The sequence below is a fragment of the Moschus berezovskii genome, chromosome 2 (genome assembly GCF_049115385.1).
Source record: "Moschus berezovskii isolate FMDL1 chromosome 2, NW_MosBer_1.0, whole genome shotgun sequence".
NCBI lineage: Eukaryota > Metazoa > Chordata > Mammalia > Artiodactyla > Moschidae > Moschus > Moschus berezovskii.
In genome coordinates this window covers 107825213-107843215 of record NC_142461.1, presented here as the reverse complement: position 1 = coordinate 107843215, position 18003 = coordinate 107825213, and the positions used below count along the sequence as shown (strand labels likewise).

Genomic DNA, 18003 nt, shown 5'->3' with positions numbered 1-18003 from the left:
TGATGCTGGAAGGGATTGGGGGTGGGAGGAGACGGGGACGACAGAGAATGAGATGGCTGGATGGCATCACCAACTCTGTGGACATGAGTTTGAGTGAACTCTGGGAGTTGGTGATGGACAGGGAGGCCTGGCGTGCTATGATTCATGGGGTCGCAAAGAGTCGGACACCACTGAGCGACTGAACTGAAATGAACTGAATGGCAACTGAATGTACTATAATCCATCCTAAGGATAACCTGGTTGGAATATTCTTAATAAAATTCTAGGTGGAGTATATAATACACAGTGATTGACTATTAAATTCCAGATAGTAAAAAAAAGATGACCGGTGTTAGGACTGGCATTTCGTGGGTTTGCACCTGTGGCCAAATTACTTATTTTTTTTTCCCTAAGCCTTGGTTCATTTTGCTACACAAGGAAAAAGAAAAAGCATTTCATAGGATTGCTGTCAGAATCAAATAAGTTAAAATATATTAAATCTCTTGCAACTTAATGTGCCTTATATGGTAGATAATCAATAAATTACTTTCCTAATATTCTAAATCATAGAGAACACTACTTATGACAAATATCTGGTTTTTCTCATTCTACCCCACTTTGCCATGTGTGCAGAGATAGCCAATGCCCTTCACCCTCCTTTGTGTTGAAAAACAGCAACAAAAAAATTCTTTAAGAAAACATTCGGTAGTCAAATATTTGAAATAACTTTCTTTCATAGTTAATAAAGAGCGCAAGAGGGATTCAGTTGTAGTTTTATAAAACAAGAGCTTTACCAAGGTGCATTTAGAAAATGGATAAAAATTCTAGAATGAATAAATGCTATTAATATCCCTTCTCAGTCTACTTTTAATCCTAAACCTTCATATTACTTACACACAGCAAAATATCAGCACAATTTTAAGTGTAGTAAAATAGAACAGCGTTGTGTTGCCAATGTGTTGTGTTACATATTGTGTTAATCTATAAAAGAAGTTTCTTTGCACCTTCAACTGACTTTAGTCAGAGCAATCACTGATTTTTCATTTTGACTGGCAGTGATGCAGGGCACATACTTAATTCTTAGCATGTTCAAGTGTGTTCATGTGAAAACACTCATAAGTGAATGATGTGGATCAGCCACGTGAGGGCACTGCAACACAGAAAAACACCGGTTCAAAGAAGAAATATTTTTCCTTTCTTGCTAAAAGGAAACAAAAAATAAGATAAAGATGACTTCATCGTTAGTATATCAAACTAGCAGATCCTCTGTGTCTGTTAGGTTGCCGGTCCCACTGAAGGGGGCGGCAGAGGATGAGATGGCTAGATAGCATCACTGATTCAATGCCCACGAATCTGAGCAAATTCCAGGAGACAGCGGATGGCAGAGGAGCCTGGAAGGCTACAGTCCGTGAGGTCACAAAGAGCGGAACATGAGTTAGTGACTGAACAACGACAACCTACTCTAGAAAACAACCCTTTGGCAGATTGACATCATCCAAAATACATAGTTTCCAGCCTCAGACATGCTCAACACAGTCTTAATATTTCTCCACTTCACTGTCCCCACTACTCTGCAAAGATATTTCCGAATATTCTCCACTCTTCTTTGATCTCTAATCTTCTTCCTTCGCTACTCATTTCAAACTCATGACTTTATTTCCTATTTCACTGAGAGAAGAGATAGCATCAGAAGGTCATATCTTTACTTCCTAACCCCAAGTTGACAAACTCTCTGTATTGAGATTCTTTCCTCCTTCCCATTTCAATGGAGGGAGTTGTCAACCCCTCTCCCCATACTCTGGACACCTTCCACCTTTCCAGAACACTTCAGCAATCTCTTATCTCTTTCTTCTCTTATCTTCAATATCTCCAGTAGTAACTCTATCTGCTCTTACGATCAACACACACTTGCTTAATTCTCTCTTACCTTTGTGGCATAAAAGAGACTGCTGTCCTATAGCCCACAATCCTCTAACCACTTACAGACTTCTCTTTTCCAATTTCACAGCCAAACTTCTTAGAAGTGATGTTTATCCTCACTTTCCTTCATTTGTCTACCACATCCTCAGCCTACCAGTTTTCTTCCCAAATGTGACAAACATCTTCATGTTGTGTAACTGAAAACAAAAGGATAATTTTGAGTTCTTATCTGACTTGTTCTCTCAATAGAGTTTGACAAGCCTGATTCTTACCCTTTTAATTATGTTCTCTTACTTTTGCTTTCATGAGATCCCAATCCTTTGATTTTTTATGCTTCATGGGCAACAATTTTTTAATATCCTTTGAAATGTTATATTTCCCTTTTTAAAAAGAAGGACAGAGGATATCCAAGTCATTTTTCCTCTCTTGCTATATTTATCCTAGTAGAGCTCATTGACACACATAGCTCCAAATACATTTACATACCCACTGATCTCAAGCATTTTTCTCTGGACTAGCCCTCTCTAGCTCAGGGAACTATGTATAGGCTTCCCTATACATAGGCTCAGATGGTAAAGCGTCTGCCTGCAGTGCGGGAGACCTGGGTTTGACCCCTGGATCAGGAAGATCCCCTGGAGGAGGAAATGGCAACCCACTCCAGCACTTGCCTGAAAAATCCCATGGAGGAGCCTGATAGGCTATAGCAGGGGGTCGCAAAGAGTCAGACATGACTTAGTTACTTTACTTTAGCCCTCTCCTCTGAACTCAGTAATCCATATTACCCAATTCCATATTACATCTGCACTTACGTGCACTTATTTCATCGACACTTCAAATTGTTTTGAGTTCTAAAACTAAACTGAAGATGTTTTACTCCTATCCCTCTTCTCTTCTCAAATACTGCTCCTTTGACATGTCTGTATCACAATGTCTCATGATTTAGCCAGGATGAATATGAGATTTGGCCACCTGATGTGAAGAACTGACTCCTTGGAAAAGACCCTGATGCTGGGGAAGATTGAAGGCAGGAGGAGAAGGGGACGGCAGAGGATGAGATGGTCGGATGGCATCACCTACTTGATGGCCATGAGTCTGAGCAAGCTCCGGGAGTTGGTGACGGACAGGGAAGCCCGGCGTGCTGCAGCCTTGGGGTTTCAAAGAGGAGGACGTGACTGAGAGACTGAACTGACTGACTGACTGGGCCAGGAAGCTAGGAGCCACCTTGCATTTTTCTCTTCCCTGAACCTCCACATTCAACTTAACACCAAATATTGTCAATTCTACCTGCTATGCCTGGATTCAGTCCACTTTTCCCACAATCCTCAAAACACTTCCTAGTCTAGGTATCATTCAAATCTAATGTAAATTACTGTAAGTTCACCCAAAGTGTCCTTTCTGAACCCATGCTTGACTCTAATTCAATCCTTCCTGCACACTGTACCAAAATGACCTTTGTAAATCTAATTTGGATCATTTCAATAGCTTTCCACTACCTTAGGATGATGATCAAATATTTTAACAAAGAGTGAAGAGTCTAGGAGATCTAATTCTTGTCCACCCTAAGTTCGGCTTCCTTAGTCCTCACTTCACTTCCCCAAGTCTGATATTATTGCAATTGTTTTAGGTCATAGAACAAAGCAAGCTTTTTTTTCAAGTCAGGATCTTAACAAATGTTACCTCTTTCCCCTGAATATGCTCTTTACCTCATGTTAGCCAACTCAAACTTTTCCTCCAGCACTCAGGTTAGAAGTTATTTTCAGTAAAACCTGTCCACAATATCACCCTTCCTGAATGGGTCTATCAGGAATATATCCTCGTAGAACCAGATGCTATTCTTCCAATGCCTAGCTGATTTTTTTCCACTAGATGGTCAACTTCACGAGGGCCATGTCTATATTGTTCACCACCATACACCCTTGCCATTTTGTAGGGTCAGTTGACTATTGAATGATGTTAGTTTGGAAACTTGTTTACTACTAAGTGAAGTACATTTTTCCTTTTTAGTGATATATTTATAAATATGGATCAAAAATACAGCATGAAATTTGTTTCCACGTATATCAAGTGCACAGGTTTCTACATTTTTTTGAAAGAGAGAACACTGGATAAATACAAAGCGGAAAGTAAAAGGCTCATGAGATGTCACATAAAAAAACCATGAGCCATGGTTTTATGTCCCTTAAAAATTTTACTCCTTATAATGATAAAATTTAAGTATCTATAATAAAGTAAAATATATATTTAAACTTTAATAAATAGAAAGAGTAAATATTACCCAGTTGGTCAAAATGAATAAGTCATTACACTCAAATTAGTATTTTTCACATTGAATGACTATCAATGAATGACTATTTTTAATTAAAAAAATACATTTAACTTAACGATCCTAACAAATGATCAAAAAGGAAATCAAATAAAACTATTTTTCTTTTAAATTAAATAAGAGATAACTAGAGTCAGTTTTTTATGCTTTTAGTTTAATAGATAATCTCCAAATAGAGAGTTTCAAAATCCATTATTTTTTAAAATCACTATAAATTTATTTTATCAGTCTCATACCTGGAGTCTCATACCTTTAAGATACCCGGAGTCTGGTGAGTGATTAAAATAGTAAGGTTTCAGATAATGATAACAAATATACAAATATGAAAAAAAAGTATACACATGGGATTGGTCTATATAGAAATTCCACATCAAGGCAGATTTCAAGGGGCCAGAACTAGCAACAAAATGCATATGTTGTTGTTGTTTAGTCATTAAGTCGTGTCCAACTCTTTTGCAAGCCCATGAACTGTAGCCCACCACACTCTTCTGCCCACTGAATTTCCCAGGCAAGAATACTAGAGTAGGGTACCATTTCCTTCTCTGGGGAATCTTCCTGACTCAGGGATTGAACCCTTGTCTCTTACATTGGCAGGTGGGTTCTTTACTACTGAGCCACCAGGGAAGCCCAAAATGCATGTATTTATTTCCTAAATATATAACACATAAGGTACATTTTTTCAGAAGAACAATGAATCCTAGAATAGTATTTCCTTATGAGATTTTGTATATAAATAAAAATAGAGGTAGGGTAACCTCATATAATATCAAGATAAAAGGATTTTTAAAATCTATTAATTTCTCTATACCAGGTATTCATAAAAATGAGTTAACCTTTTGATTGGTAGTAACCTGTCAGTTGGCAAGTCTAAAATATTTCCTGTGTGTATGATGAGGAAAGACTTCTTCTTATTCATATTGAAAATGCTTTACATAACCTTTGACCTTGGAACTAGATGATTAAAATACTGGCATGCCTACCCCATAGCCACGTAGGTAGGATGAAGCAGCATGAGTTTTAAAGCAATAAACTGTGGATCAGATGCATCCTTTACCAATCACATGGGCTTCAGCAAGTCAATTATTTAAGGCTCAGTTTTCTTATGCAAATACAGATAATAATACCAATACTTTTCTTAGTAAATAGTTATCTTTATTACTATTAATCATGTGTTTATTAAATATTAAAACATAGGGCATTTCTTTGTTTTCTTAAGGAAGGGAAAGACATTGTTCCGTTCAGGGATTTTGTAATAATACATAATATCCAGAGAAGTTGCAGAGACATTTTTTACTTAAAATGTATATGACCTAGAGGCAGAAGATAGTTTTATCTAAGAGATTTCTAACATAGAGAATTTAAGCAAAGTAAGATAGGCCTCTTTCTACCCATCCGTACATATTTGCGAGGCAGCAGAAATGTCAACTAAATGTCACATATATACTGTTAACTATTGAGTTGTTTAATTTTGTTATTAATAAATTCCTAACTATGTGATGACACGTGGTAACTTTTGAGCATTGAAAGCAGGAGAAACAGAAATAGTAAGTTGTTCACCCTCCTCTCCCACAGACCTATATAATATTTGTACGGAAAAACCACACTCTTTTTGATTTCTAATAGATACCATATAATTTTGGGATGAGCTAAAGAGTTCACTTCCTATTTAATGAATTAGTAAGTTGGAGCCACTGAAAATAACCTTTGAGATACACAGAAACACAGGTAGATAAATTATGTAACCCTAATACATAATTTATACCTGAGGGTTTAGGAATCTGTTAGATAGAAACAGCAAAGATAGAAACTGCAGTTTCTGTTAGATAGAAACTGCAGTTTCTGTTAGATAGAAACTGCAAAGCATACTGGGCTTATAATCAAAGACAGTCTGAAGTTTTGGGCTTGCTATTTACATAAAACGTAGTCTTATAAAACAGTGATTAAACATGTCTGGGCCTCAATGAACTCATCTGCAAAGTGAGGTTGTGGTTGGGACTGACCACATTATGTTTCTGTCACTCAACGGCTTCTAAATCTAGTGCTGTAAAAACATTCTGTTTGCAAAATCAAGCCTCAAGAGACTAGAGATTTGTACAGAATTTGTTTGTGGAATTCCTTAAATAATATGAGACAGTTTCTTTGCTAATCTTGCAGCACTTGTGCCTAGAATTGTAGTTAGTACTACCAAGAATAGCTGTCCTAGCTGCAAGTTATCAAGTTTCTACCAAGTGCTGTATCAACCCTGAATATTCGCTGGAAGGACTAATGCTGAAGCTGAAGTTCCAATACTTTGGTCACCAGAAATGAAGAGCCAACTCATTGAAAAAAGACCCTGCTGCTGGGAAAGACTGAGGGCAGGAGGAGAAGCGGGTGGCAAAGGATGAGGTAGTTGGATGGCATCATCGACTCAATGGACACAAGTTGGAGCAAACTCAGGGAGATAGTGAAGGACAGGCAGCCCATGGAGTCGCAAAGAGTCCGACATGATGGAGACAGAACAGCAACCAAGTGCTAGTCACAGTGTCAGGTACTTATATAGTTATTAGTATTAATGCTTAAATTATGATCACAAAATATAGATGGACAAAGTGAGATTCAAAACATCTGGAATAACTTGGACCAAGGTCATAGAACCAATAAGTAAATCTCAGAGGTAGGGTTTGAATCCAGGTTTTCTGATTCCAAAATCTGCTTTTTATTTTCCTAACCTGTATGAATGATGGGCCATTCTGCATTACTGTGTGATTTGGAGTGTCATCACTTTAAATACCATCTGTACAGTGACATAATGATGGCTGCATCTCTCAAAGTTTTACCTCCAGCCCAACCCTTTGCTGAAATCCAGACCTGCATTCCATTTAACATCTCAGCTTCTCCACTGAGTGCCTAACAGGCTTCTCAAAAACCAATAAACAAACAAACGTTCAAATTCAAGCTCTTGATTTTACCCAGCCTATCTCTCCACCTAATGTTGTCTGTCCCAAGCTCAAGGAGCTAAACTTTTCTTTCTTGACCATACTAAACACCTAGAGTCCTCCTTAGTTCTGCTCATTCCCTCACACCCCACATCCAATTGATCAGCATAACCTTTCAGCTTTTCTGAAAAACACAACTGAATTTGATGACATTTGCTACACACATCATTTCCACCAAAGCCACCAGCATCCTCTGCCTTCATAAAGGCAGTAAACCCCCAATCTATTTTCTTACTTCCACCCTTTCCCCTCAAGCAAATCTGTTCTCTACACAGCAGCAAGAGTGATCTTTCTCAAATCTGACTCAGGTGATGACATTCTTTTGCTGAAAACACTCCAGTCTTCTCTCTCCATTTCATTCAGGGTAAACTGGGTGTCTTACCAACCACCTACAATGTCAGCCCTGACCTCCACTCTCAATGACCTCATCCTCTTCTACTCTCTACCTTTCCCACTCTCCTCCAGGCACTCTGGGCTCCTGGCTGATTCTCGAATACACCAGGTACACTTCTACCTTCATCCTTTGCCTTCTTATTTGCTATTCACCTATCTCCTTAGATTTCCATATTGCACTTCCTCACTTCCTTTGGATCTTTACTCAGATGCTATCTTTTCAGAGAGGACTTCCCTGATCATGTGATTTAAAACAGTACCTCACCACTCTTCTCTTTTTATACAGCTTTATTTTTCTTGATAGCATTTATCACTAGCTGACACTAGCTGAATTCTTTGCATTCTCTCTCTCCTCTCAAACACATGTATACACATGAATACAGCTACTTAACAGCAGGGACTAGCAGGTTCTATGTTGCATCATAGTGTCTAGAAGAACATTTGCCACACACTAGGTACTTAGTAAATATCTGCAAATGAACAAGTGAATAACAAATGCAAAGTGAAGGAGAGTGTGCATATTAAGCTAAAATAATAAAAAATTGACATGCAACACACTGAAAATTCTGATAGGAAATTTTAGGAATATGGATAAATTTTTACTTGTTTACTATCTAGAAAACATAACCATATTTTATTTAACTATCAAAACAAGATAATAGGCACATCAAAAGCATTTTCAGTTTTCAAAATATACTCTGGCAAAAATAGAGTAAGCGTAAGATTTTTCTGCCAAAATCAAGACACAAAGCTAATTTGATATGCAAGAATGCCTAATGAAGATAACAGCTCCTTAAGAAATAAGTCAAGGTTTTCATTGGAAATTTCATTGGGGCTTCTCTGTGGTTCAGATGGTAAAGTGTCTGCCTGCAATGAGGAAGACCTGGGTTCAATCCCTGAGTCAGGAAGATCCCCTGGAGAAGGAAATGGCAACCCACTCCAGTACTCTTGCCTGGAAAATTCCATGGACAGAGGAGCCTGTTGGGCTATAGTCCATGGGATTGCAAAGAGTCAGACACGACTGAGCAACTTCACTTTTCATTGGAAATAGAGATACCAGTCTAGGTTTAAAATGCCAATTTTTTTTTACTGTGAATGACCATTTTATGGATTATAAACTAATGATAATAAATACAGAATGCCCTCTTCACTGTGCCTAAAATGCAGATAGCAACCTCAAGCATTTTTATCTTATAGCAGAAGGTACTTAAAATTAGAAAACCAGGATTTGAGCTTAGGATGTGCATTGTGAGGAATAAGACAAAGTCACTGAGAAAGTTACCTGCCGACTGTGAAGTATTATTTACAGCAAAGTTTACTAGGACATACAGTCAAATGTGCATTATCACCAAAAGACCGAAGAATGTGTCTTCTATCTCTACTCCAAGGTAAGATAGATGAGATAGAATAGTTAAATCAGGAAATCAGAGCTTTTTAAAAAATCTACTTTTTCTGCATTAGAAGAAATGTGTAGCTCTATGCCATTTGTAAGGTCCTAGGAGAGTCAAACATTAAGTTCAGCAAATCTTAGATTTATCTGGCTGCCTTCACATTTCAACTTACACCACTGCAGACCTCCTGACAACTGTGCCCCCTGAAGGTTTTCTTTCTTCTAGGAAGTAAGTGCAAACTTTCAAATTTTTCAAATTCAAGTCGTATCTTGATTCCTAAAGAGAGCCCACCATAGACTTGGTCTTCAATGCCCAGAGTCTCCGGTCAGAACTTCTAAAACTACTCTCATCCTCTACCACTGGAAGTCTCTTTTCCCAGAAGGCTTTATGTTAAGATTCCTGGGTCTTCTAACCTCCTAGAACTTTTTGGAGTGGCGATGATATAACAGCTTTCAAGAAATTTTCAAAAAAAATATGCTCTCTTCCCACAAAAGTTTTAAAACAACAATAACAACAACAACAATCCTGCCTTTTTTCTTTAATACTGAGCTTTCTTAATGTTATTTCTTCATTTACATTGAAGGCAAATAGATTTTTCTGACCTCTTCAAAACTTCCATTTTGTCACTTGTTTTGAATCTAATAATTTAACTTCTTGACTCATTTGTCACTTACTTCTGCAATACATACTCTCCCAGTCTTTACTATAAACAGAGCAATGGGCTAAGTCTGAATTTTTTGACATGACTTCATGTATAAATTGCGATTACATAGGGTTGAACAATTATTTTTAGATACAACAAATAATTTATGGAAAGATTTATTCAGAGCACAGATTTTAACTACTCAGATATCATAATGGACCATAACTTATAGTTCATGAGACTCCAATCTAAATCTCAACTTTATTATTCATTCCTAAAGCTTATTATTCATTCAAAGACATTTTTTCTTCCTGTAAAATGTTTCTATTTGAATAGCAGAAGTAAGGAAACATTATCACTTAAAAAAACTCACAAGAACATTATTAAATCTTAAAACATAAATATGAAATTAAAATATGTCAATGCAAAACCTAGAGGTAATGGAGAGGAATGACCTAGAGGTTAAAAGGAAACTGAATTCCAGAATGCCACGCTTCTACAGACGTCATTTGCCACATTGCCAGGCAAGAATGGGGACATGCTTTACAGCCCAACACCCAGAACTGAGATGAGTGCCCTGTATCAAATTTATTCTATCTCCTGAATTCCTGATCTTATCTAATTCCCTACCATATCAAATTGAATTATTTTCCAGGCCTGCTAGGGAAAGTAAGCTTTTACATTGTAAGCCTTGAAGCAGGCCCTGGACTGACCATGTTGTAAATCAAAGGTGATGACTCTTTCTAATTAGGAAACAAAATTTAAACTTATCCTATCTGAGACTTTGCTTAAGTTTCAGTTTCCCCTTCCTTACCTCTGGTTCCTGACGTGTATCAGTTCCTTATCCCAAGGCTTCTGTGTTCTTTCTGTAAATGTCCCTGACTGACAAAGCCCCAGTCTTCCAAACCTTTGCCTCCTTGGTTTTTCCAGGCCTGGCTGTCAGTCAGACCACTGTCCCGGGTCTGGAAGAAAACTTCTCATTTACAACTACTGTATTTAACTTAAATAAAATTACTATCTCCCACCAAGGTGTCAAGAATTCCATTTCTAGGAAGTAGATACTTCATAAGGAGAATAAAGAATGAAATGAGAATGTATAGGGAAGAGATAACTGCAGCAGGACCTGTGAGTTGAATAAAACACAGAAACAAGTGACCAAAAAAAAAAGAAAAAGAAAATAGAAAATCAAAGCAAATGACACTTGGGAAAAGAATTGGAAGAAATAATTGAAAGACTAATGCATATACAGTCATATCACAATTATTAAACATTTGCAACTTACAGTTTTCAAATACTAGTGTGAAAAGCAGAAAGTAGTAAAAATTAAGATGAAAAAAATAAAATTGTAAATTCAGATTATGCAGATATATTCCAAATGTAAAAGTAGTAAAGAAAATTAGTTCACAGAGTTTACCCATTATATAACCTGGTAAAATCTGAAGACTTATAAAACGAGAGACTGGTAACACTGTCAAAGTTAATGAAGAAGTCTTGGATGTAGCAGGCAATTCAGAAGGGAGCAGAGGAAGAAAGAAATAAGTAGTGAGTCAGGGAGAGAAGAAATACTTAGAAGATGGGGAAAAGTGGTTCACTTACCTATGATCCCATTTGGCAATAACGCTAAACTGTTGAGTAACAGGGGAAAAAAGAAACAGCAGATAATGTTGCCAAACACATACAGTTTTGAAAAATTCCCAACTCAGTAAGCTAGTCAAAAAGCAAAATCATATAAGTGACTATTTGAAAAAGGATATGAATGTACCAAAATCTTAATAGCTAATTTTCTAATAGGGTTGAAGGGAGTTAAAATGTACAGGGCAGGGGTGGCACTGAAGCGAGAGATTGCTTTCCCTTTATTCAATACTATAAATGTCTGAAAAAGAAAACAGACACATAAAACAGAATTTAGAAAGGCAATATTAAAACTAAGAACAATTTAAGAAAAAAGTGATACAATTTTTAGAAATATGATTTTATAAAATAATAATATACTAACTACCAACATATGACATGATGCTATGTGTTTTCTCTTTCTGAATGCTATAAACTCCCCTAATTTGGTGAGAGACATGAGGATTTAAAGAACATAAAGAAAATATATAGTCATTACCATAGGAATACTTAGCATCATCATCAAGTTTTAATATCAGTATTTTCAACTGTATTTATAATTCACAAAGAGCTCAAGAACGAGGTTTTGATTACTTTTTCGGCTTGATAAAAGCCTTCTTATAGGAACTTCAGTGTTTTCTGGAGGTGCTATTTGATAAAATGCTTTTAGGGGGCACTTAGAAGTCACCTGCTTTTATTTCTTCTTGAGGGAACCATGGAATGGGCAAAATTTACGGTGTGAAGGAATAAACCTGCTGAAGATCAAAGTACCTTACGTAGAGCTAGATATTGTAAAGAGGACTTTGGATACTACTCCTGGAAATATTGCTTTTAATGCATTAAAAATAAACTCCCTGTCTTTTCTTTCTGCTTCACCACACTGTAAGGTCAGCAGACTTTTGCCCTTCCTCATTTCCCCCACTGCAAGAAGTTCTTTCAGCTCTCTGCCTGTCCTGGCCATGGGTTCAAAAAAGTGCTTCACAAAGACTCTAGGACAACGGAACCATTGCATGGTCAAGCCCATTACTACTACAGTGATACTTCAGACAGAGGGGAGGTGGCACAACATTCTTCACCTAACGTGCCTGGCACTAGCCCAGAAACAATTAGGAAGTAGAGGAAATAAAGGCAACTTGACCAAGAACTCACTTTCTTATTGATATAATAGGGATCCAGATCCTCCAGTGGCTCTGACACCATCTCTGGAGGAATGTCTCCATAAATAAATGGAAGGGATTTTCCTGCTTCCAAGTCACTATTTGGCTTTGGGCCACTTTCATCATCCTCATCCTTGCGCTCTTGTTTGGGTCTCTTAGCTTTCTCTTCTGCAATGCGTTGTTCAATAGCAGCAAGGGATTCCCTGGTAAAGAAGCGGAAGCTGTCAGGTCCTGGCGGTACCAGCACTGATTGTGCCATCTTTTCATCCTGCTCCGTTAATCACTGTTTAGCTCCTCGCATAAGAAAGTGCTATGGAAACAACAGAGAAACAAGAGAGAAACAGAGAGGGAAAAAGAGCAATGGTCATTAGGATAAAAGGGCAATGACGTGACATTGAGATAACACACATATAAACGAAGCTGTCTAATGTTTTACTAAGGAAGCTGCACTTGGCATTCAGGGGATTCGCCTGCATGCATTCATCTGCTTGCAAGCAGATCTATCTTTCACATTCAGTAGGTGTCTATGAGGTAATCTAATCTCCCACTCCCAAAATGTTTTCAGTGAAAATATCCAACTCGGAGCTCAGAAATGGAGGACACCGGTTTGTGCTTGCTGCTTCACTTGTGTGAATTATTTTGGCAGCCATCTTTTTCAGCATCCTTTCTGAAAAAAGAAATATCAGAGATCCATAACAAGAGATGAATAATCACTCAAAATTGTAGAACTGGGGTGTGTGAAGATCTTGCATGTATCTCTCCATTTTTTTTTTTTTTTCTATGTTCCTTTTGGCCCACTCTCCACCTTAAAGAGTTGATTTGAAAATCAATGCACCTGGTAAAGAGCTCTGGAAATCCTGAAATGCCAGGCTGTGGAAACCTAGGTAGATTCTGCTTGAAAGCAAGGAGCGGGAAGGAGCAGGGGATGCCCGGTTGTATTTGGAATTGCTCGGAAGCTACACAGGAAGGGACCTGGCTCCTGCCAAACCAGGCAGGAAGTCACCCACATCAGAGGTCTGGAGCTTGGACCCCCTGGTTGAGCACCTGCTGCTAGCTAGTGTAATTGTTTCTTAAATTAACAAATTTGCAGTATCTTAGGAAATACTGTACAGATAGCTCGTTTTCTCAAATGGTGCCCATTTCTTAAAAATCCACATAGCAGATTTGGACTTGAAAAAAATAATAAGTTTAAGATAGTTTATCTTTAACATGAGCTCGATTTATTTTGGTTTTTGTGGTAACATAAATGTGGTTTTACTGTATTCTAACCGTATTTTACTAGGCTAGCATATATAACTTATGTGAGCACACCAATCATTTCAAACATTATCTCTGAATCAGTGGCAAGAGTTTCTATGCTTTCCGAAATAATATAACCAAAATCTTGACTCCTGAATGCCACCTATATACAATCACTTATCTATTTTCCTTCTTTGTAAAATATCAGTCCATTTTAACCCTTACCCTACAGGAATGAGCATTACCATTTAATCATATGAGGTGCATTATCTAAGAGTAAAATTCATTCATATCCAGGTCACTTCTGCAGCATATGTCAGATCAAATAGGGAAATCTAAAATAACATAATTACTGCATCATTTCCACATTTTTTTTGAAGTAGACTAGGACCTTTCAGCCACCAGCTAGCAGACAGCCCTCTTAGAATCACAGAGCCTCTAAAACATCCATCATTTTCCTCACCCATCCCCAGAGACCTTTATGCCTAGCGACGGGCACAGGAATGAAGAAGGTCCCGGCACACTTCAATGTGGAAACTGCCATGCCTGGATGCTCTAATAGAAGAGACATGCTAAAACATGCAGCCAGCAGCTTCAAAATGAAAGTGGTCCTCTGCAGATTCCCCCAGGATTCTACTCTAAAGGTAGAGAAGCATCACAGAAAATAAGCACAATAAGAATATTAAGACATTACCCCTGCAGAGTCTTTTACACCCAGAGTTTAGGATTGATAAGCTGGCACCAAGAAGACTGCAGCTAAAATTCCATCATGCTTTTTTTTCTTTTTTTCATTTTTTTTTTTTTTAAATTCTCCTTCAAAGACCACACCTAACTTCCTGTGAAAGGATTCTGGTAACTGAAGTAAGACCAGGCATTTCCTGTGTGGGGACTACAAAATGGCATTATTACAGCTACCACTAGAGGGCAGAGGAGCTGTGAAGAGAAAACCCTCAATGTACACACAGAAGCTGTTTGAAGCAGCTCAAAGCACTCAGTAATGGAGCTCTGATCTTCTAAAGGCTTTTCTTAGAACGTTAAGACTTAGCTGGTTTCAATCACTAATTTTGTTAATGAATAATGTTTCTGTTCATGCTTTTTATTTGCTAAGCCAAAAGTCACTGAATGGTTAAAAATAATTCAAAGCAAAAAGAAGGCAAATAATAAAGGGTTAAAACTAAGAACTTATAAAACAGCAATTATATTAATGAAAATCTTACCTACATGGGATTTAACATTAACCTCAGCCCCAGAGTCTCTGAAATCCAATAAAGGCCTTTGCTAGTTCAACAAAGAGCTATCTAAACTAACTTTCCCTAGAAATAAAATTAAATAGGGCACCAATCTTATTTTATCTCTAATTTAAGTGGCTGAAAAGCAACCAGAAAAACCTGAAAGCCAAAAGGAGACTAAATTCCAGTACTTAGATTAATAACATAGTTAAGATTTGAGGGCTAATATGTGCCAGTCACTGACTGGGCTGAGTTTGCATATACTGTATCATTCCATATCCCCATAATTCCATCAGATAAAGGCTTTCATGATCCTTATTTGAAAATCTAAGAAAGGAAATACACTGAGGTTAGGAAGTTACCTCAAATCACAGTCAGGATTCAGACTCAAAATCTGTGAGCTTTATTCAATTATAAACAACACAAAACTCAAAACACCTGCTTATGTAAGTAAACCTAAAATAAAGATTAAATAAAATCTATAAGAGGAAACAATTATAATCAGTAGCAGTCATAATTGTAGTGCTAGTGGTAAAGAACTCGCCTGCCAATGTAGGAGATACAGGAGACTAGGGTTCAATCCCTGGGTCTAGAAGATCTCCTGGAGAAAGAAATGGCAACCCACTCCAGTATTGTTGCCTGGAAAATTCCATGGACAGAGGGGCCTGGTGGGCCACAGTCCATAGCGTTTCAGAGAGTCAGACACAACTGAGCAACTGACCACACCTACATTTTTTGCATATTTTCTGGCTTCACCATTTTCATTAGAAAGGGTAATTTTTTAAAGTGTCAGACCTGTGATTTTCTTTTTTTCAAACTTTAAACTTTTCACTTTGTATTGGGGTATAGCTGATCCAACAATGTTGTGATAGTTCCAAGGTCACAGCAAAGGGATTCACCCACACACACATATCCACTCTCCCCCAAGCCTCCCTCCCATCCAAGCTGGCACATAACATTGAGTAGAGTTCCATATGCTAGACAATAGGTTGGTTATCCATTTTGAATATAGTGTTGGGTACATGACCTTCCCAAACTCCTTAACTATCCCTTCTGCTGGCAACCAAAAGTGTATTTTCTAAGTCTGTGAGTCTTTTTCTTTTACTTCCACAGGTAAGTTCATTTGTATCATTAGAAAAACTGTTTAAGATGGGCAAGAAGCAGATATTGCCAAAAAATAATTTTGTTAATTCATTCTAGCAAGTCTCTTTTGGTAAGAGAAGCAAAAGAATGACCCAAAATGGCTTAGGTAAGAGAAAGAAAGAAAGGAAAAAAAAAAAAGAAGAAAAGATTAGGAGGAAGGATGGGGGGAGAAAAGTGGGGAGGGAGAGAGGGAAGAGAGAAAAAAGAAAGAAAGAAAGGAAAAGGAACATGGGAATTCATTGTCAAGATTTGTTGTCTAAGGCTGCTGTTGCCGCTGCTGCTACTAAGTCGCTTCAGCCGTGTCCGACTCCGTGCGACCCCATAGACGGCAGCCCCTCAGGCTCCCCCGTCCCTGGGATTCTCCAGGCAAGAACACTGGACTGGGTTATCTAAGGCTAGCTATAGGCATAAAATGCTTTGGAAGCCCAACCGATGTTACCAGAATCTAGTTACGCTGTATGCTTTGGCTCTAACTTCTATGGTGATAGCTTTTTGTGCTTTCCTATAGTAAGATGCTATAGCATCTCTGGCTTCCCAATCACCCAGATTTAAATACAATAGGGACAAAGACCCAGAAAAAATCTCATTGCATCTCATTAGCTTCAGCTGGGTCACATGCTTATCCCTGAAGCCATCACTCTGTTCAGGGAGATGCCGTGCTTTGTGCTTTGATTGGCTTCTCCTAAGCCAATGCCTCATCCTGGAACTAGGAGGAAGTTCTATTTGAAACCTATGAACAGTGAGGATTGTGGTGGTGGCACAGCAACATTCCTGAAATGCAGAGCTTGTGTACTATTACTGGAATAAAAGGGGGTTGATTCTGGTCAACAAAAACAAACAAGCAAACAAGTATGCACTAGTCACAGAGTGGTCATATTTGCAACGTCTCAATACTCAAGAGAGTAACTCTGTGTGTGGGTTTGTGTAGGTGTATATACAGATATATATGAAGAGCATAGAGGGTATGTTCATACATATATATCATATTTTCTAGCTTCATCATTTTCATTAGGAAAAGTTCCATTGTCTTCCATGTATATAATTTTAAAACCTTAGAAGCCAGGCAAGAAATTTAGATTACTTCCTCAAAGTAACTTGTCTTACCACAATAAAATATTTTACAAATTTCTATGATGAGCGCTAACTTCATTTATCAAATGAACACAAGCATACTACAGAGATAGTTCAGGTTTGGTCCTAGACCACTGTGATAAAGTGAATATGACAATAAAGTCAGTCACAGGAGTTTTTTGGTTTCCCAGTGCCTATACTCTGCCTCCAATGTGGGAGACCTGGGTTCGATCCCTGGGTCGGGAAGATCCCCTGGAGAAGGAAATGGTTACCCACTCCAGTATTCTTGCCTGGAGAATCCTGTGGACGGAGAAGCCTGGTAGGCTACAGTTCACGAGGTCGCAAAGAGTCGGACACGACTGAGCGACATCACCTCACCTCACCTCACCTCATACAAGTTATGTTTACACTATACTTTAGTGTAAGTGTGCAATAGCTTTATGTCTTAAAATGCACAGACCTTAATTAAAACTTAATTTATTGCTAAAAATTACTAAAAACTCTAATCATCTGAGCCTTCAGTGAGTCATAATCTTTTTGTAACAGTAACATCAAAGACCACTGATCATTGATCACCATAACAAATATAATAATAATAAAATGTTTGAAATATTTTGAAAATTACCAAAATATGACACAGAGATAGGAAGTGAGTAAAGACTGTTGGAAAATGACGATGATAGACTTGCTCAGCAAACGGTTGCTGAAAACTTTTAATTTGTAAAAAACACAATAAAGCAAAGTGCAATTAAAAGAAAAGATATGCCTGTATCTGAATATTCTGGTTTTGTTTTACAGATGTGCTCAACAACAGACTTGTTATACAAAAGATTCTATTAATGATTCAAAAAGTAAACTTAGAAGCAAAAAATTTACGAACTGTTTTGCCAAATATTTGGGGGGCAGTGATCAACATCGATAGTGCTTAT

At 37.7% G+C, this 18003-nt stretch overlaps 1 protein-coding gene across 1 annotated transcript in view; it reads right to left on the bottom strand.

The window, feature by feature from the left end:
- SCN2A (sodium voltage-gated channel alpha subunit 2) overlaps positions 1-18003 on the bottom strand; it is a 213630-nt gene that overhangs the window by 73696 nt on the left and 121931 nt on the right. Inside the window, exons 2-3 of the mRNA XM_088829827.1 lie at positions 12385-12702; positions 11379-11497 (exon numbers count right to left, since the gene is read on the bottom strand). Coding sequence (XP_088685953.1) covers positions 11379-11497; positions 12385-12651 — 386 coding nt within the window. The 5' untranslated portion in view covers positions 12652-12702. The remainder of the gene's footprint in view (positions 1-11378; positions 11498-12384; positions 12703-18003) is intronic.